Raw genomic sequence first — 22659 nt, 5'->3', positions numbered from 1 at the left:
CAAGTGAACCAATCTGATTCATCCCATTTCTTTTAGAGTTTATATAAGTGAAGAAATCCTTGATGTTTTTCTTAGCATCCTTTGCCAAAGATTTCTCGTAATCTGCCTTCACTTGCCTAATCTCCTTTGTAACTTGGTTACAGACTAGTTTATGTCTACCCTAGGCTTCTGTGTTGCCTGGGTGGATGGGATCTATTCAGTTATATTAAAGGAACTAAGCAAAGCCTTAGCCATAATTATGAGCATCATTGGACTCAGGTAAAGTCCCATGGACTGGAGATATGGAAATGTATCCCCAGTACACAAAGGGGGATCAAAGGGTGACACAACTAATTAGACCAGTTAGTTTAACTTCTGTTCCGGGTAAAACAATGGAGTCACTGGTTAAAGATGCATTGCAAGATCATCTAGACACAGCTGCAGCACTAATTCAGACCCAGCATGCGTTTGTTAAGGGAAAGTCTTGTCTGACAAATTTGATTGGATACTATGTGATTACAAAGAAACTGGATGCAGAAAATAATATTGGTATCATATAGTTGGATTTCAAGAAAGCTTTTGACACTTTTGCACATTCTAGCAGAATGGTATTAAGGGTAAGTTGCTACAATGGAATAAAGGGTGGTTGAGTGGGAAAAGACAGAGAGTAGTAATCGATGCACACTGCTCTTCGTGGACTAATGTTGTTAGTGCAGTACCACAGGGTTCAGTGTTGGGCCCACTGTTGTTTTGTATATTTATCAATCATATTGCAGTTGATACAAACGTTGGCACGGTTGTTAATGACAGTAATAGCACTCTGCTACTGCAAGAGAATCTAGAAAATTTGAGCAGATGGGCTGAGAAGTGGCAACTGAAGTTTAGCATTGACAAACAAAAATTTGAAAACTGCTAGCTTGGTAGGATACAAGGGCTAATAGATTAGCATTAGTAGAGGCATTTGATGCAAGAAAGCAAACTTATGCAGCATCAGCCAAAAAAAAAACAAAACAAAACCCCACTTCCACTTCACCCCTCTGTTCATTCAAAATACCTGTCCAGCTGAGCCTTAAACTTATTTAGGCTATCAACCTCCACTACAAGGGATGGAAGTCTGTTCCACCAACCAACCACCCGCTGGCTAAAGGCAAATTTCCGCACGTCTATCCTACATCTGTCTTTCCTCAATTTGAATTTATGCCCTCTCAGGTGATTTTTCTGAGCTAGAGGAAGAATCCCATCAGCATTGAGCATGCTTAAACCATTCAAGGCTTTATAGACCTCTATCAGATCACCTCGCTGGTGCCTAGTCTCCAGACACTGTAATTTGCAAAACTTAAGCCTTTCTTCGTAAGAGCATCCCTTTGTTCCATTCACTAATCTTGTTGCCCTTCTCTGTACTCGTTCCAGCAGCTCTACATCCTTCTTGAAATGAGGCCTCCGGACCTGTATACAGTACTCTAGGTGTGGCCTGACCTTTGCCTTATACAAGGAAATAATCACCTCCTTATCCCTGCTGGAAAAATTAACAGTAGCTACTGGAAGAGATGAAAGTGATTCTTGCACTGCGTCTGTTCGAATGAGCAGCAGCCTGGAAAACAAGATGCAGGATATTTCAGAGACTTCTGGAAGTCATTGCGGTACAAGTAAACACATGGGTTGTGCTTGGGTAGCTAAGAATAGGAACAGGTGCATGTGTACTTGCGTGTACACCAAATAAATTTGATGAATTTGAGATATTGCTCAAAACATCAAAGGCAGATATTGTTGGGATTTCAGAGATGTGGTGTCACACACAGATATAAGGAAGGCAGAACTGGAATTTGGGCAGTACAATGTGTACAGAAAGGAAAGACAGGATAGGAAGGGAGGAGGGGTTATGCTATTAGTTAAGAAACACATGAAATCCAAGAAAGTGAAGCCAGTTGAAATTGCTGGACAGTGCAGTGTCGAGTCAGTTTGGTGTGACATAAGCAGTGGGAGATCAAAATTGAGAGTAGGAGTGTGCTACAGGGTGATTCACTAATGGTGCGACAAACTTGCAGGAGGTGTAGGGGGCACAAAGACGAATCAGAATCACATAGCATTGCAGGGTCCGAAATGCCTTCATCATGCGGTACAGGACGTTGAACGGGAGGTCACGTGAACAGCGATCCCGCTGGAAGTCAGCATTTGCGAACTGTTTCTGTTGAAGAAACCAAGTAGCAAAAGTCCTCCGGAGTGGATAATTCGCAGGCTCCAATGATTGGACGCGTTGCAGATGGTATGAACTCATTTCGTTTGTTGACAGTATCCTCTATACAGTGCATTGGGAAATACCCAATCGTTGGCCTAACGCTAGAGTACTCATACTCGGCAATGAGTATGAGTACTCATACTAGAGTACTCATACTCATGTCCTACGTCTTGCCATCTGCAAGACGTAGGACATTCTCCTCATTGTCTGGCATCCTCCTCGTACACTCTCGATTCATGGTACCTCTCGTGAAACAACCAGTCTCACGTGACCGTCTGTGCACACGTGCAAAAATTGTATGATGAGAAGCACGCCTGTGCGGGAAACATTCCTGGTACAAGCGCAAAGTGGCACGCCCGTTACAGTCCGCAGCTCCATATGTGAGTTGCATGTTGGCCAGTTCAACATTTGAATACTTGTCCATCCTACTGCCTCGGGAACTAGTTCGCAAATGCTGACTTCCAGTGGGATCGCTGTTCACGTAACCTCCCGTTAAATGTCCTGTATCGCCCGACAAAGGCATTTCGGACCCTGCAATGTTATGTGATTCCGATTCGTCTTTGTGCCCCCTACACCTCCTACAAGTTTGACGCACTTGTAGTGAATCACCCTGTATAGGCCTAATGATTCTGATGAGTATAATAAGAAAGTTTTCAGAGAAATAGAGTGGGCCAGTAAATCATAGAGTCTTATAATGGGGGATTTTAATTTCCCAGATATTGACTGGAATTTGTGGGTTGGTCACTCACACTAGCAAGGCTTTTGTGGATTTATTGGATGATTGTTTTCTACATCAGCATGTTCGGGAGGCATCTAGAGGGGACTAATACTCTTTATCTGATTATCAGTAGTGATTCTTCATGCATTAAGAATCTGCAGATAAAGGAACCACTAGGTGGCAGTGATCACAGTTGATTCAATGAGGTAACTACCATCAGGGGTAAAGGGAAGGGTTTTTGCTTTCGTAAAGGCTACTACGATGGTCTGAGCCAGCATTTAAATTCTATACAGTGGGAGCAACTGATGATGTTACCAACAGCAAATTCAAAATGGAAAGCATTCAAAGAACTTATCTTGGAAGCTACTAGGTTTTACATACCAACAAAGAAATATTGTTCAAGGTTTAGGCCTAAATGGATGTCAAATGAACTATTGAGACATATGGCAGAGAAGAAAAATGCATGGGATACATACAAATTAATGGGTGACATGGAAGCCTATGATAGATATAAGTTGATCTGTAACCAAGTTACAAAGGAGGTTAGGCAGGCGAATGCAGATTACGAGAAATCTTTGGCAAGGGATGCAAAGACAAACAGCAAGGAGTTGTTTACTTATGTAAACTCTAGAAGGAAGGGGATGAATCAGATTGGTCCACTTGATATTGATGGTTCAATTGTTTTTTTTTTGTGATGATCCTGCTAAGGTAGCTAACAAAGTAAATCAATATTTTGCATCTACATTCACAAATGAGGAGTTATTCAGGAAGGGGAATGCCATAGATGAAGTAAACACTAACAGTAAGCTAGATGATCTTGTAATAATTGAGAGTAAAGTGGAGGAGAAATTGTTGAAGATAAACACAAGAAAGGCACCTAAGGTGAGTGGGTGGCATCTATCCAGTTATATTAAAGGAGGCAACAAAAGAAGTAAGGAAACCCTTAGCCATAATTATGAGAGCTTCCCTGGACTCAGGGGCAGTACCTATAGACTCAAGATGTGCAATTGTGACCCTAATTCACAAAGGAGAATCAAAGGCTGACACAAGTAATTATAGACCTGTGAGTTTGACTTCTTTTCCAGGAAAATTAATGGAGGCAGTGGTTAAAGAAGCATTGCAAGATCATCTAGACAAGACTTCAGTTATAGCTCGGACATAGCATGGTTTTGTTAAGGGACAGTCTTGCGTGACCGATTTGATTGGATACTATGATGTAGTCACAAAAGAACTGGATGCAGGGAATAACTTTGATATTATATATTTGGATCTTAGAAAGACTTTTGATACTGTTGCACATGGAAGACTGCTGCACAAATTGGAGCTGTGTGGCATTGGAGGCAAATTGCTGCTATGGATAAAGGGATGGTTGCATGGGAGAAGACAAGAGAGTGGTAATCAATGGACACTGCTCATCGTGGACTAATGTTATTAGTGGAGTCCCTCAGGGTTCAGTGTTGGGTCCATTATTGTTTTCTGTATTTATAAATGATATTGATGAATCAAGCTTAATGTCCAAGTTTGCAGACGATACAAAGATTGGCAGGGATCTTAAGGACACTACTGATGCTATGCTGCTGCAACAGGATCTAGAAAAGTTGAGCAGATGGGCTGAGAGGTGGCAAATGAAGTTTAACATTGACAAATGTAAAGTACTGCATATAGGAAGCAGTAACCCCAGAGTAACGTATCTCCTCATTGTCTGACATCCTCATCGTTCGCTCTCGATTCATGATACCTCTAGTGAAACAACCAATCTCATGTGACCGTCTGTGCACACGTCTGAAAATCGTATGATGAGAAGTGGTACTACACTGACAGTGGTAGAGAATGAAATGGACCTGGGGGTAATTGTGCAAGCAGATATGAAGTTCTCTGAGAGTGCAGACGGGCTGCAAGAGTAGCTCATGGTGTCTTGTCAATGATATACAGGAACTTTTCTAGCAGGGATAAGGAGGTGATTATTCCCTTGTTTAAGGCAATGTTCAGGCCACACCTTGAGTACTGTATACATGTCTGGAGGCCTCATTTCAAGAAGGATGTGGAGCTGCTGGAATGAGTACAGAGAAGGGCAACAAGATTAGTGAATGGAACAAAGGGTTGCTCTTACCAAGAAAGGCTTAAGTTTTGCAAATTACAGTGTCTGGAGACCAGGCACCGGCGAGGGGGTCTACTAGAGGTGTATAAAGCTTTGAATGGTTTGAGCATGCTCAGTGCTATTGGGATTCTTCCTGTTGCTCAGAATAATCACCTGAGAGGGCATAAATTCAGATTGAGGAAAGACAGATGTGTGGAAAATTGCCTTTAACCAGCGGGTAGTTGGTTGGTGGAACAGAATTCCATCCCTTGTTGTGGAAGTTGATAGCCTAAATAAATTTAAGGTTCAGCTGGACGGGTATTTCAAGCGATCGGTGTGGTGAAGTGGAAGTGTTTTTTTTTTTTTTTTTTTTTTGGCTGATGCTGCATAAGCTTGCTTTCTTCCATCATATGCCTCTACTAATGCTAATGCTAAAATTGCTGGTAGAAAATGAAAAAGACCTGGGAGTAATTGTGCAGTCAGATATGAACTTTTCTGAGCAATGCCGACAGGATGGAACAGCAGGTCATGTGGTTTTGTCAATGATATTCAGGAATTTTGCTAGCAGGGAAAAGGAGGTGATTATCCCTTTGTATAAGGCAGTGGTCAGGCCATGCCTTGAGTATTGCATACAAGTTTGGAGGCCTCATTTCTAGGAAGGATGTAGATTTGCTTGAACGTGTACAGAGAAGGGCAACAAAATTGGTGAGGTGATTGAAGGGATCCTCTTGCCAAGAGAGGCCTAAGTTCTGCAAATTGCAGTGGCTGGAGACTAGGAACCTGCGAGGTGATCTGATTGAGGTGTATAAGGCCTTGAATGGGTTGAGAACACTGAATTCTGATGGGATTCTTCCACTTGCTCAGATTGTAAAGCTAAGATGCATAAATTCAAATTGAGGAAAGATAGTTGTAGAATAGTTGCAAATTTTCACACACAGATATGTGGAAATTTGCCTTTAGCCAGTGGGTGGTTAATTGCTGAAAAAAACTTCCATCTGTTCTTGTGGAAGTTGATAGCTTAAATAAATTCAAGGAGGAACTGGACAAACATTGAGGGAATGGTTGTGTACATTTTTTTTTTTTTTTTTTTTTGGCTGATGCTACATAAGCTCATATGCTTGCTTTCTTTCATCACATGTCTCTTTTACTATTAATGTAGGAGCCTTTTTTAAATTTAATTCAACAATTTCTCCTTCACTTTGCTCTTAGTTATTACCAATTAATTAAGCACCCTGTTACAGTTTGATAAACGTCTGGCATTTTTCTCCCTTAATAACTCCTCTAGTGTGAATGTAGATGCGAAATACTCATTATTTGTTAGCTATCTGAACAGGATCATCAACAGTCGAACCATCGATATCAAGTGGACCAATCTGATTCATCCCCTTCCTTTTAGAGTTTATGTAAGTAAAGAAGTCGACGTTTGCAGGTGATACAGAGGTTGGCAGGTATGAACAACAGTCATTAGGGTGAGCTAGTGTAACAAGTTCTAAAAAAATTGGGTTGATTTGCCCAAGAAATGGCATTTGAAGTTTAACATTGACAAATGTAGGTTACTGCACGTGTACCTTCAACCCCATAGTAACTTATCAACTATGTGGTACTACACTTAGGTTAGTGGAGAATGAATTACCTTGTGGTAATTTTGCAGTCAGACATGAAATTCTCTGAGCACTGCAGAAGTGCCGACTGTGCTAGCCGTGTGGGTAAAGTGCCTGCCTGGCAACCCAAAGGCTGCTGGTTCGATTTTCGCCTCGGGCTTCGATCAAAGTACTGCAAAAACCTTGGGAGGTGCATTATGGCCACAGAAGCCTATGCGCCAAAAACTACTGGAAAAAAAAAAAAAAAAAAACTGCAGAAGTGCAGGACAGCTCATGAGGTTTTATCAATTGTATACAGAAAGTTTGCTAGCAGGGATAAGGAGGTTATTATTCCTTTGTATAAGGCTATTGTTAGGCTACATCTTGAGTACTGTATGCAGATCTGGAGGCCTCACTTTAAGAAGGATATAGACAGTGGTGGGATTCAAATAATTTAACAACCGGTTCGCTGCCCTAATGACCGTTCTAAGTATAAAAAACTATATACCAAAAGGTAGTTTATTATTTTCTGCAGTTAATACTTAAATAAGAACAATAAAAGAGGTCCACAAAACTAGATTATGTTATAAGAAAGAGTTTTTTAAAATATTAATGAAAAAATGTTAAATAATACCTAACAAAAAACAATAAAACTGTTATTTAAGATATTTCCATATCTTCTTGATTGGCGTCATCACTTTGCAATTTTCTTCGCTTTTACCCGAGCATCATCGGATGAGTGATTTACCCTTAACCATCTTTTCACTGTAGGAGTAGGATCCCATTCCTTTAGAGGTAGGCCGATTAGACTAATAGTCATTGTATTTGATATATTAGAAACAGTTAGGCGACTTCTCTTCTCTGAACATATTATGTTCATCTTTGAAAAACCTCTTTCTGCTTCTGCTGAACTTACAGCAATTGTTCTGACAATATTTTTAGCTCTTTGAACACTTTCAGGAATTGCATAATTCTGGGAATTTTTTAAAACGTTTTCCACAAAATCTCGATAATCATTAATATCAATTTGGTAATTAAAAATGTCATTAAATACGAGCAATTGTTCTTCAGCTGCTTTCCATGGAACTAGTACTTCTTCAATATTGCAGTAATCTGGCTCCAAAGAATTGAGATATTGTAATTTATTCCTATCTTGAAATTGACTACAACTTGCTTTTAAATGTTCACAATCCATTAGTCTTTTTTTTTTTCAAATTCGTTACGATGTTTTCTAAAAGTCTTTCCCAAGAAAGCCCAACAAATCGATGATTTTCTGCAAATTTTATATTTTTGAAGGTTTCTGAAGTAATTAATTCATCAACTGTTTTTTTCATATGGATCCTTTTCCTTTCCAAGCATTTCAAATGCTTTAATAGATCTTATCACGAGTTTTTCAGCCTTTATTATATTTATATTTCTATATTTCTTGCTTGCAGTGCATTTTGAAAGAAGAGAAATTTCTTTTAAAATATCAATCATCAATACCAAATCAGTTATAAAATATTTTCAAGATGAGCAGCCATACCTAAGTACTTTTTATTTGAATAAAAATAGTGATGTAGCGCTGGATAAGCACGCCACACAGCTAGGGTTGACCTTAAACTACAGCAGCCCATCTTGGTCCCAAAACTCTACCAATCTGTATAATTTCAATTCCAAGTTCAGATATTTTTGAAAGTTCAATTTTGTTCTTATTGGATTGATGAAAAATAGTATATATCTTATCAATAAATATTTTAAAATGATGTATTTCTTTTATCGAATCATCTAAAACAAGATGGAGGCGATGATTCAAACAGTGCCATATTATTATGTTTGGAAACTCTTTTGCAATCCTAGTGCTCGCTCCAGATTTTCTCCCAAGCATAATGCTGATACCATCAGAGCAAAATCCTATTAAATTTTCTTCTAGGTAGTTCTTCGTAAGCCCAACATTATTTAAAATTTCTATAACTGAAGAACATATTGTCTCTGCATCTTGTTTTTCCAATTCAACTAGTTCAACGAAAATTGTTGGTGATGTAACTGAATCCTCAAGTTTTAAGAAAAGTATAATAACTGGTTGCAGGATATAGTTGAAGCTTCGTCAATAATCAAACATATTTTTAGATTATTTTCAATAATTTTATTAAATATTTCTTTTTTAATTTCCTTTGCAATGAAATCAACTACTTTCACAGCAGTTTTACGAGAATGTAATCCTATTCTCATATATAATCCATTTTTAATTTGCACTTCTATCTCATCTTCTATGTCTGAAAACAGTTTACATCTTTTTTCCAGGCTGTAAACTGTATATTAAATACTCTACAAGTAGCATTTAAATATTTTTCATTCATTGTATCTATTACTTTTGTTATTGAATCCTGCTCACATTGTTTTAAGTTCTCTTTACAAATGTTATGAGCTTTTGATGAAAAATGTTCTTTCATTTTTTTTCTTAGAGAAGCCTCATGCCTCAATCTGAAAACATTTCCTCTGAAAACATTTCCATTTTTTTGACACATGAACACTTTTCTCTTTTATAAAGTCATATTTTGCACAATACTCACAACCTAACTTTTTGTTAAAAATTACCAGTCTGTCATATTTTATTTTAAAATTGTTATATTGTTGCACTGTCCAGCATTCAGGAAGATTATTTTCAATTTTGGAATTATTGTTTTTTATTTCAATAATTGACATGCTGCTTTCTTCAAGTTGGAGTGGTTGTGCTTGTGACTGTTTTGTACCATCCAAGGCCAATTCTGATTTTGGTTTCTTATTGAAAAAATCTGTCAAACTCTGTTGCCTTTTCATCCTTTTAAGGGCTACTGCAAAAAATTGTAAAAATGTTTTATTTTAATATATTATAGAGCAGGAGCAGATATGTGCCTATATACAGGAATACCTTGCATAGCGCGGTTAATTTGTGCAAAAAAAATACCGTGCTATGCGAAACTGTGCTGATTGAGGTATTATTAGTATGTATTTTAATGTAATGCATTCCGACAATTTGATTATATGGGTCGAGTTGCCAAAATATATAGGTGTTCGTTTACTATAAATTGATGCACACGAAATTCTTGAAAAAAAAAAAAAAGAAACTAAAATGATAAAAATGAAAAATACTAGTAAATACAGTACAAATGATTTTTATTGCATTATAAAGAATATAAGAACCAAAAGAATATAAGTGAAGTATGTACTTCATTTTTATTTTGAAAAATAACTGATCAACTTAGTTTGCACAGTTTTTTTTTTATTCTTTTTATCTGCATACATCTCTTTATAACATCAAATGTCATTTTGCAATGCCTGCATTACTTTCATACTTCGTTCGATGTTTGGATCTAGAAGAACACTCGGGGCCTTACATTTCTTCTTTCCATTCATATTTGCGTATAAAGGTGTAATGTTTTTAAAAATAATCTTTAATAAAAATACACAGCAAAAAATATTTGTACAGCTTACGCTCAACCAACGACCTCACTGCTCAGAATCTAGTGTTTACAAATCTATCAATGCTAGCAGAGTCCGTATATAATGGGTCAACAGTCAGCGTGGCCTTCAATCCATAATGCATTGGCCTACGTGCTGGCATTATAATACATACATACATATCAAATCTATTGGTGCGTAATGCAGTTATTATTATTATTTTTTTCAATTTGTAAATCGTGCTATAACGAAACCCATGCTGTGCGAGGTATTCCTGTATTTGAATATTTTTACTGGTTTTGTCCACGTGTGGTCATATCATAAACTTTTATAAACAAAGTACTGTTCTTATACCATTGATAAACATCAGTCAGAACATACATTTTCTTCATTTTATCAATACTAAACGAAAATTCCTTGCTGAATTAATAAATGGCATAGGCTATACAGATTAAATACGATAGAATAATGTGTATGACAAACCTGTTTGTCACGGGAAAGTTGTGATAAATACGCCTTAATTACCACATGTACATTGGCATAAGGATTCCAACATGGAAGAACATTCTTCCACAGTTTCCGAAATGGGCAATAAGATAACCCCTGAAATCTATATTTCTATTGGTTCGTTGTGTCCTAGCTTCCTATTGATTTTATTGATCGGGGAACACCAATGCACTCATAATATCTCGTGTGAATTTAGGGCGTAACACAAAGCTGAAACAAATGACAGTGTGTCACCCCCTGGTTGTTTGGCACTTTTTCTCTTTACATTATATGTTTATATACTTAAGTAACAAATGCGAGGGAATAAAAATGTAGTATTTCATCAAAGGTATAATGAGCTTTATGAAATTAATAAATAAATATTACGAGCATAGTTCCGTCTAATTTTTTTTAACCTATGGACGGACTGAACATTACTATGGGCACTTGGAATACGCTGTTGTGTAGATGAACATTAAAAAAGAGTAAGAAATGTAAATTTGTGATTTCCACATTGGGTGGCTGCCCAGGCACCCACCTTAGAGAGAACCCTGATCACAAGTGCCATTTTAACAACCGGTTCGCTGAACTCGACAAAAAATTAGGTATCGGTTCTGCTGAATCCCACCAGTGGATATAGATCTGCTGGAACCGGTGCAGAGAAAGGCAACCACATTGAAGGAAACAAAAGGTGCTTCTAAGTAGAAAGGCTTGAATTCTGCAAATTGCAGCAACTCCAGACAAGGCACCTTCTGGGAAATTTGATTCGGATGTTTAAAGCATTGACTGGATTGAGTAAGCTGAATGTTAATTCTTCCGCTTGCTGAGGCTACTCATGTGAAGGGGCATAAATTCAAGTTGAGGAAGGATGTTTGCAGGATGAATGTGTGGAAGTTTGTCTTCAGCCAACGGGTGGTTGATTGTTGCAACGTGCTTCCATCTGTTTTTGTGGAAGTAGAATGGTTGAATAAATTCAAGGGAGAATGAGATTTATTCTTGAAGATTACAAATGGGTGAAATGTTTTTTTTTTGTTTTTTTTTGTTGATGATATATTAGCTTGCTTTCTTGCATCATTTTCTATTACTACTACTACTTTCTGCTACAGCATGTGGAAGAGATAGATGCATATTGCTCAAGTTATATCAGGCACTAGTCTGATCCAAACTAGATTATGTGGCTCTGGTGCGTGGCTTAAAGACATGCACTTTTGTTGAATACCATGTCATAAAGGAATAATTAGTGATGCTGCAGCCGACCATGCCACAAAATTAACTACAACTTTGATAAATGAAGACTTTAAATTACCATACGTTGACTTTAAACCATCAATCCACAATTTCTGAAAACAGACTGTTCTAGATAAAACAGAAATTAAATATATGGATCACCAGTTAAAGATCAATGTGGCAGGAACAATTTGCCATATCTAGACCCTGAATTGGTCACATAAAACTAATCAATACATATCTACTCTGGGCTGACAATCCACCTCAGTGACAAATTTGTAACACTTCTCTAACGGTTAATCACATACTAATAGATTGCACAAATTTTGAAATAAATCTTAAAGTGGGTTTCTATTCATTAAGTCACATGAACAGCTTATTCTCAAAGTGTTACGGACACATGTAACATAAAATGACATGTTTAAATTTCTGATATACAGAAACTATAACCTTCTGTAGTGAACACAAAATAATACACATCCTGAGTCCCAGGGCACCATGAAGAGAAGACCATGTGCCACTAAACATCAAATCACATAACCTTTTCCTGATCTATTTCAGTACTTATTGTAATATACTTTTTTAAGTTTTAATAAAAAAATTTAAAGAATTTAAAATATGTTACAACTTTTATTTTCAAAAAAGAAAATATCTTGAATGTTGTAAAAAATCATTTTAGACATAAAATAGAAACAAAAGTCTGTTAGTATTTTCCCTTACCCACTTTAAAAACACATATATTTACTTCCTATTTAAGGTTTATTTCAAATTTAGTGTGCCCCACCTTGCATGGAATTTGAAACTACTTATCTTGCCTACTGTATTGTAAGTCATTTTGAGAGGGTTCATTTTTATTCTATGAAAACAAGAAATTTTTCAAAAAAGAACTAGGGTAAGGATGACAGATACTTAATGAATGAATGGGAGTATAGTTAGGGAAAATAGTTAACCTGAAACTTTCACAGTGTTGGTACTTGTTTGATATGATGCTAATTTTTGAGCAAAAGTAGCCAAATAATTGCAAAGGTAACCTGTCAGATTCTTGCAGTCCATCTCTGTAGGAGAATCGTAAAAACATCACTTCAGAAACTATTGGAGTAAATTACTATATTTAGGAAGGTAGAAAAAAATTTCAGTTTTTAATCTGTGATTAATGGTTAATGCTGGAACATTATTTTTGAGTCAGCTGTTTGATGAAGTCATCTACCTGTGATGAAGAGTCACCTATGTCTGTGTATTAAATTTCACCAGATGTTGACCCCAGCTATTCTAGAAGGCAGTTTGTTTTAGTGAGGTCCAATCAACCAGCTTTTCCTATAGTTTCCATTTATGCTACCTGATATTTCTGTCTTATGTCATTGTAAAAATTCCACCATGTCTTTCAGTTTGCTATCCTCCACTCCACCCATATCTTTTATACATGTTAGATCACCTCTGAGACACCAAGTTTTCAAGCTCTGTAATTCACACTTTCTGAATTCTTTCTTTGCACCAGTTAACCAACCTTTGGACAATGTCAAGAAGCTCAATGTTTTTCTTAAAATATAGCATCCAGACCTACTCCAAATATGGCTTCATCATTATCTTTTTTAATGGAACTATAACTCTGTTTCTGCAAGATGCAGAGGTGTTGGTAAATCATTAAAGAAACTGTGTGTGTTTGTCTTCAGTTTCATGCAACACTGGAATTGACATGGATGAAATGGGACTTACAGGTGCTAACTTTACTCTGGTTTTACTCCACCTGCCTTCCAATTTGTTGCCATCTATTACCAGTGTTTATTACTACTTTTAAACATAGTTAATAGATGATAACATGTACTTGTGTATTTTTAAAGGTAATTGGGAGTCATCTTGAAACAAGAAATATATGGGCTGTGTTAGGATAACAAAGAGCATGTGGATGTATACTTGCATGTACACCAATGCTAGGAGCATACTAAATAAATTTGAAGTGCAGGTCAAGACACCAAATGCAGGCATTCTCGAATATCAGAAAAGATATTCGAGAATTGGTGTCACTCAGATATAATTGATGCAGAATTTGAATGTGGGGAGTACAATGTGTACAAAATGTCAAAATGTGTTTATGTTTTATGGTGGTCTCCAGGGTTTCCCCCATTAGCTGTTGTAATGTCTGTATGAAGCATGTGCCAATGCTGGCAGTGATTAGTGTGGGTGTGAAGTGGTGTGTTTGTTCTGTTAAGTGTTCTTTGCAGGCAGTGGGGCATAGAACAAGTTTGTTCACTGACCCCTGCCTCCTGTCCCTAGCCACAAGGAGGCATGCCAGGGTGTATGCAGTGCAGGAAGAGGTTCCTCCAGAGAGGAGCCTCCAAAAAAAATAAAAAATAAAAATACAAGCTGTAAATATTTGTTTCCAGATGTAGTTCTGTTCTGGTCAGTCAGGATGGGAGAGTTTATGCTCTTAGTTTAGAAACACAATCTAAGGTAGTTCATCCAGTTAACATGGGTGGCCAGTACAATGTTGAGTCATTCTGGTGTGATATAAGCACTGGGAAAGCAAAAATAAGAGTAGGACTGTATTTTAGGCCTAATGGCTCTTGTGAGTACGATGAACAACTGTACAGAGAAGTAGAGTGGGCCAGAAAATCATAATGGGGATATTAACTTTCTAGTTATTGAATGAAACTTGTGGCTGCCACCAATGCTAGCAAGACCTTTGTGTGTTATTGGATGACATGTTTTCTACAGAAGCATGTTAGAAAGGCAACAAGAGGGAATAATACTCTAGATATTATCAGCAGTGATTATTCATGCATTAATAATTTTCAGATAAAAGAACCACTAGGTGGCAGTGATAACAGTGTATTTATTTGGGATTTACTTAAAGATGTAACTACCATCAGGGGTAAAGGGAAAGATTTTTGCTTTCGTGAAGGTAACTACAGTGTTCTCAGGCAGTTTTTAAGTTCTATACAGTGGGACCGACTGATGATGTTACCATCATAAAATTGTAAATGGAAAGCATTCAAAGAATCAATCATAGAAGTTACTAGCCTTTTCATATCAACTAAGAAATACTGTTCAAAGTATTTGATTAAATGGGTTTAAGCTGAACTAATGAAACTCATGGCATAGAATAAAAATACATGGGATGCATATAAATTATCTGGTGAAAGAGAAGTCTATGGTAGATATAAACTAGTCTGTATTCAAGTCACACAGGATATGTGACTTTATTACAGACTTGTTTAGGCAGATTATGTGAAATCTTTGGCAAAGGATGCAAAGAAAAACAGCAAAGCATTCTTTACTTATGTAAACACTAGAAGGAAGGTGACGAATCAAATTGTTCTGCTCGATATCGATGGTTCGATTGTTGTTGATGATCCTGCTCAGGTTGCCATCAGACTAAATGAGTATTTTGCATCTACATTCAGACATGGAGAATTCTTTAGGGAAGGGGATGGCAGAAGTTTTTAAAACTCCAGCAGAGAGCTAAATGATTTTGAAATAATTGAGAGTTAAAAGGGAAGAGAAATTGTTGAAGTTTAACATAAGAATTGTATCTGGGGTGGATGGGAATTATCCAGGGAGGCAGTGAAATAAGCAAACAAATCCTTAGCTGTAATCATGAGAGCATGCTACAATAATACCGCTCCGATCAGTACAGCAGTCTTCCAATTTGTAAAGTAGTCTTCCATGTACAACAGTATCAAAAGCTTTCCTGAAATCCAAGTATGTGATATCAAAATTATTTTTTGCATTTAGTTCCTTTGTGACCACATCGTAGTATCCAATTAAATTCAGTAAGACAAGACTTAACAAACCAATGCTGGTGTGTCTGAACTATTACTGTAGTCTTGTCTAGGTGATCCTGTATCACCTCTTTAACCAGTGACTCCATTATTTTCCTTTGAACAGAAGTTAAAAAAAGAGATCTATAATTATTTGTGTCATCACACTTTGAACCCCTTTTGTGAATTGGGGATACATTTGCTCATCTCCAGTCCATGGGGACCTCCCTTAATCTAAAGATGCTCTCATAATTATGGCTTGACTTGGTGCATTATAGCCTTAGATGCTAATGCGCCATAAAATCCTAAAACAAACAAACAATCATAATTATGGCTAAGGGTTTGCTGACATCACTCGCTGCCTCCAATATAACTGGATAGATTCCATCTACCTCAGGTGCCTTTTTTATGTTTAACTTCAACAATTTCTCCTCCAATTTGCTCTCAGTTATTACAAAATCACTTAGCTCCCTGTTAGAGTTTGATAAACTTCTGGCATTCCCCTCCTTGAATAACTCTTCATGTGTGAATGTAGATGCAAAATACTCATTCAGTTTATCAGCTACTTGAGCAGGATTATCGATAGTTGTACGATCTATGTGAAGTGGACCAATCTCATTCATGCTCTTCCTTCTAGAGTTTACATAAGTAAAGAACTCTTTGCTGTTTTTCTTTGCATCCTTGCCAAAGATTTCTCATAATTTGCCTTTGCCTGCCTAACCTCCTTTGTGACTTGATTACAGACTAGCTTATATCTGCCATAGGGTTCTGTGTCGCCGGATAATTTATGTGCATCCCATGCATTTTACTTTTCTGCCACAAGCCTCATTAATTCATATAATATCCATTTAGGACTGAACCTTGAACAGTATTTCTTAGTTGGTATGAAAAGCCTAGTAGCCTCCAAGATTAAGTCCCTGAAGGCTTCCCATTTAGAATTCATCTTTGGTAACATAATCAGTTGATCCCACTGTATAAAATTTAAAAACTGTCTGAGACCACTGTAGTCACCTTTATGAAAGTAAAAGCCCTTAATGGTAGTTACATCTTTAAGTAAATCCAACATCAGTACACTGTAATCACTGTCATCTAGTGGTTCCTTTATCTGCAAATTCTTAATGCATGAATCATCACTGCTGATAATCAGATCAAGAGTATTTCTGCCTCAGGTTGTCCCTTGAACAGGTTGCTGTAGAAAACAATCCTCCAGTAAATCCACAAAAGTCTTGTTAGCTTACGATTGACCAACACACAAGGTCCAGTCAATATCTGGGAAGTTAAAATTCTCCATTACAAGATATTCTGAATTACTGGCCCACTCTATTTCTAAGCAGAACTGTTTGTTGTACTCATCAGAGTCATTAAGGATATAACACACTTCTCTCATTTTCCCTTTCACAGTGTTTGTCACACCAAACAGACGCAATAATGCATTGTACACCCATGTCAACTGGGTGCACTTCCTTAGATTTTGTATGTTTTTTAACTAACAGCATAATTCCTCATCCTTTCCTACTTGTCTCTCCTCTCTGTACACATTGTACTCCCCAAATTCCAATTCTGCATTGCTTATATCTGTGTGACACAATATCTGTGATATCCCAACAATACCTGCATTTGATGCCCTGATCAGCACTTCAAATTTATCAAATTTATTTAACTATACTTCTAGCATTGGTGTATGTGTAAGTATACATGCACCTGTTCTTACTCTTAGTTACCCTAACACAGCCTATGTATTTACGTGTTCCATGATTACTACCAGCAGCTCTTGAAATTGCCAGCAACTTGCTCTCTGGGCTGCTGCTCATTACAATCGAAGCAGTGCACGAAACACTTTTTCCTCTGCCTGCGGCTACTGTTAATCTTTTAGTCTGTGAATCCCCCCCCCCCCAGGCTACCAGTTTTCCGACCCATCTAACACTTCCTCGATAGCATCAGCAAATATTCTTGCACCATTTCTATTTAAGTGTATCCCATCCCTGTAGAAGCAGTCTCTCCTGTTAGCAAGCACAGACCATGCTGAAAAAAATTCTACCCCATAAGCCCTGCACAATCTCTCCTGGGCTGTATTGAATGACAAGGCTCTCATCATATACTCTGTCCTCTCATTTTTAGAAGAAAAAAAATTGTGCATCTGTCATTTGAAAAAATACTGTAATTATTATTAAAGTCCATCACCATCACCTGTTTATTAAATTTGGGACAACTACCAATCTTTTTGTATGACCCAATTATTAAAATTTCATAAAAATGTGACCAGATGGAGTTCTGTTATTACATGTTCTACAATGCAAACAAACAAACAAACAAACAAACAAACAAGCAGATAGTAATTGGGATGGACAAGTGATTGGAAGTATTTTTTTTTTTTATATATATTTATATGGCTAATACTGCATAAGCTTTCTTACATCATTTGTCACAGCTAATACTATATGGACAAGAGGAAGAGAACTGGTGGTTTACACATTTGTGAAAATGCATAAAATTTGATATATGAGACATAGTCTCAAAAAAGTAGAAATGCGTATATGGTTTACTTACATAGTAATCTTCTCTGATTACTATAGTTTGTTGGATGTAGGTTATGTGTTCACAGGAGAGACTGCTTCTACAGGGATGGGTACACTTAAATAGAAAAGGTGCAATATTATTTACTGATGCTATCGAGGCAGTGTTAGATTGGTCGAAAACTGCTAGCTTGGGGGGGGGGGGGCTGAATACACAGACCAAAAGTTTAACAGTGGCCACAGGCAGAGGCAAAAGCGATTCTTGCACTTCTACTATTAGAATGAGCAATAGCCTGGAAAGCAAGGCAATGGAGATTTCCAGGACTGCTGGAAGTCATAGTGGAACAAATAAATACATGGGCTGTGTTAGGGTAACTAAGGGTAGAAAAAGATGCATGTATACTTGCATGGACACCAATCCTAGGAGTATAATATAGTTAATAAATTTGATGAGCTTGAAGTGCTAGTCAAAACATCAAAGGAAGATATTATTGGGATATCAGAGATGTGGTGTGACACAGACATAAGCAGTGCAGAATTGGAATTTTCGAAGTACAATGTGTACAGAAAGGACAGATGGGAGGAAGGGTTATGCTGTTAGTTAAGAAACACATAAATTCTAAGGAAGTGCATCTAATTGATTTTGGTGGACAACGCAATGATGAATCTGTTTGGTGTGACATAAGCACTGCAAAAGGAAACATGAGACTAGGTGCATGTTATAGGCCTAATGAATCTGATGAGTATAATGAGCAATTGTGCAGAGAAATAGAGTGGGCCAGTAAATCAGAATGTCTTGTAATGGGGGATTTTAACTTTCCAGATATTGACTGGAACTTGTGGATTGCTCTCTCGCATGCTAACAAGACTTGTGCAGATTTATTGGATGACTGTTTTCTACAACCATATGTCCAAGAGGCAACCAGAGGGAGTAATACTCTTGATCTGATTATCAGCAGTGATTATTCATGCATTAAGAATTTGCAGATAAAGGAACCACTGGGTAACATTGATCATAATGTACTGATGTGGGAATTACTTAAAGATGTAACTACCCATCAAGGCTAAAGGGAAGGGCTATTGCTTTCGTAAAGGACTACAGGGGTCTCAGACAGTTTTTAAATCATGTACAGTGGGATCAACTGATAATGTTACCAACATCATCGGTTGATCTAAATTGAATTCTAAATGGGAAGCCTTCAGGGACTTAATTTTGGAGGCTACTAGGCTTTTCATTCCACCTAAGAAATACTGTTTGGGGTTTAGGCCTAAATGGATGTCAGATGAACTAATGAGGCTTGTGGCAGAGAAGAAAAATGTATGGGATGCATATAAAGTATCAGTTGACACAGAATCCTATGGCAGATACAAACTAGTCTGTAATCAAGTCGCAAAGGAGGTTAGGCAGGCGAGGCAGATTACAAGAAATCCTTGGCAAAGGATCCAAAGAAAAACAGCAAAGAGTTCCTTTACTTATGTAAACTCTAGAAGGAAAGAGATGAATCAGATTGGACCATTTAACATAGATGGGTTGATTATTGATGATCATGCTCAAATAGCTGATAAACTGAATGAGTATTTTGCATCTACATTCACACACGAGGAGTTATTCAATGAAGGGAATGCCAGAAGTTTATCAAGCTCTACCAGGGAGCTAAGTAATTTTGTAATAACTGAGGGCAAAGTGAAGGAGAAATCGTTGAAGTTAAACTTAAAAAAGGTACCTGGGGTGGATGGAATGAAAGTAAGCAAACTCTTAGCCATAATTATGCGAGCTTCCTTGGACAGTCTCCATGTACTGGAGGTGTGCAAATGTATCACCAATTCACAAAGGGGGTTCAAAAGGTGACACAAGTAACTATAGACCTGGTAGTTTAACTTTGTTCCGTGGAAAATAAGGGAATCACTGGTTAAAGAAGCATTTCAGGATCATCTAGACAAGACTGCAGTAGTTAAGACACAGCATGGGTTTGTTTAAGGGAGGTCTTGTCTGACCAATTTGATTAGATACTATGATGTGGTTACAAAGGAACTGGAATTTTGATATCATATATTTGGATTTCAGGAAAGCTTTTTATACTGTTGCACATGGAAGACTGCTGTACAAATTGGAGAGATTTGGCATTAAGGGTAATATGCTACAATGGGATAAAGGGATGGTTGAGTGGGAGACAACAGAGAGTCGTAATCAATGGACTGCTCTGCATGGACAAATGTTATTAGTGGAGTTCTCCAGATTTCCGTGTTGGGCCGATTGTTGTTTTGTACATTTATCAATGATATTGATGAAGGTAGTGATACAAAGATTGGCAGGGTTGTTAACGACAGTAAAGACAGTATGCTACTCCAACTGGATCTTGATGAGTTGGGAAAGTGGGCTGAAAAGTGGCAACTGAAGTTTAACATTGGCAAATGCAAGTACTGCATATGGGTAGCGATAACCAAAGAGAAACGTACCAACTGTGTGGCACTACACTCAGGGAAGTGGAAAGTGAAAATGATATGGGAGAAATTGTTCAGTTTAAAATGAAGTTTGCTGAACAGTGGAGACAGGCTGCCCGGGCAGGCCATGGAATCTTGTCAATGATATATAGGAATTTTGCTGACAGGGAGGTGTTTATCCCCTTATACAAAGCAGTGATCAGGCCACGTCTAGAGTACTTTGTGCAGGTTTGGAGGCCTCATTTTAGGAAGGATGTAGAGTCGCTAGAACGAATACAAAGAAGGGCAACAAGATTGGTAAAGGGAACAAAGGGGTGCTTTTACCAAGAAAGGCTTTAGTTCTGCAAATTGCAGTGCCTGGAGACTAGGCCTTATACACATCTGATTGATGTGTATAAGGCCTTGAATGGTCTGAGCAGGCTGAATGCTGATGGGATTCTTCCTTTTGCTCAGATTAAGAACCTGAGGGGGCACAGCTTCAAATTGAGGAAAGACAGTTGTTGAATAGGCACCTCCGTAGCCAGGTGGGAAGGAGCAGCAGTGTGTAGCACACACTTCTTGATTAGACCGGGGTTCCAGCCCGTCACCACCAAATACGGAGGATGCGGAAAGGTCAGGGAATGACCACCGCATATCCTGGAGCAATATGGCCTTAGTTGCTAATGCTCTTAAAAACAAAACAAACAACAACAGTTGTAGAATAGATGTACGGAAATTTGCCTTAAGCCAGCGGGTAGTTGATTGGTGGAACAGACTTCCATCCTTTGTGGTGGAAGTTGATAGCCTAAATAAATTTAAGGCTGAGCTGGACAGGTATTTGGAACGAATGGAGGAGTGAAATGGGAGTGTTTTTTTTTTTTTTTTTTTTTTTTTTCGCTGATGCTTCATAAGCTTGCTTGCTTGTATCATATGACTCTACTGATGCTGATGTTCGACAGACTAGCATGGTGTTTGTTATTTTCCTCAAGTATAATTCTTTTATGGGATGCCAATTATAGAATTTTTATGGTGTTAATTATATTTGCCATACACAGTTAAACCATAATTGAATATTTGAATAAAGAATGGAAATATTTATTAGTGAATTTTAAATTGTGATTATTTCAATGAAAGTGAATTTTTTTTTTTTTTTTTTCCTTTTTTTTTTTTTTTTTTTTTTTAATAGGACCAGAAACTATTGACCTCTGTCAGTTTAACTGAAAGGGTTAAACTGTGGGATAAATTTTCTGGCCCAGTTTCACAGGATGCCATCAAAATAGATTTTTTAGGAAAAATTCATAGGCAAAATCCTCCCTTTAGGTATAAAACCAAGCTGCCGCTTAGGAACAGGGTACAGGTATGTTTTAAATTAAGTGACAGTAATTAAAACTATAAATATGAATTGCTGATTAAAAAGAAAATGAACGTTGAAATTGGATAGATTTTATCACAAGGTAATTTTTAAAACCTTTCTGTGTAGTTATCAAACTAATATAAGTGAATCTAAATATTTCAGAATATCTTACATTCTTCATAATTTTAAAACCTATCCATATGACTTTTCTCTTAGTTTGTTGACTATAGTCATCATCAGATGCTGATGCACATTAACTTCCCATCTCCGAACTATATCATTGTGTGACTTCAGATTTTTCTTTTATTTTTTTTACATTGCACAAACATATCAGATTTTTTTTTTCTTTTCTTCTTCTTACAGTTGGCTTTAGCTATAGATTCAATAAAATAGTGTTTTTGACTAATTTCTTTAATCCACCAATAGATAAATTACAATATTATCTTATTGATAGAAAATTGTATGCATAAATTTCTACACACCTATTCTGCAACTACCTTTTTCAATTAAAAATGATTCACGTCTGTGTATGATCTAAGAAAGAGTAAAGATGCAATTAGTATTTAGGTTATTTAACCTTTTTTAAAGCCTTTTACATTTTAATTAGGTCACAATGGTCATGCCTCATTTACTGAACCCTTGTATTTCTTGGTAAGTATACCCTTTTGTGCCCCAACTAATCTTTCTTGCTCTTCTCTGTTTCCTTTCCTACAGATTTATAACCTTCCTGAAGTGAGGGTTTCCAAACCCCTATGCTGTATTCTGAACGTGACCTGACGATTTCCTTATAATTGCTCTTTCCCCCCCCCCTTTATGAAAACCCCAACCACGAGAGGTATTAGAACCTTAGAGTACTTAGTACAGTGCACGGAATGCAGGGCGCCTCCATA

General features: G+C 37.3%; 1 protein-coding gene across 1 annotated transcript in view; it reads left to right on the top strand.

The window, feature by feature from the left end:
- Positions 1 to 22659, top strand: part of LOC150085767 (PHD finger protein 12) — a 529395-nt gene that overhangs the window by 205865 nt on the left and 300871 nt on the right. The window contains exon 7 of the mRNA XM_090373472.1: positions 21602 to 21772. Coding sequence (XP_090229598.1) covers positions 21602 to 21772 — 171 coding nt within the window. The remainder of the gene's footprint in view (positions 1 to 21601; positions 21773 to 22659) is intronic.

The sequence above is a fragment of the Mastigoproctus giganteus genome, chromosome 5 (genome assembly GCF_048544385.1).
Source record: "Mastigoproctus giganteus isolate SK-2022 chromosome 5, ASM4854438v1, whole genome shotgun sequence".
In the NCBI taxonomy this organism is placed as follows: domain Eukaryota; kingdom Metazoa; phylum Arthropoda; class Arachnida; order Uropygi; family Thelyphonidae; genus Mastigoproctus; species Mastigoproctus giganteus.
The sequence above is the reverse complement of the archived record's forward strand: the minus strand, read 5'-3'. Positions and strand labels throughout refer to the sequence as shown.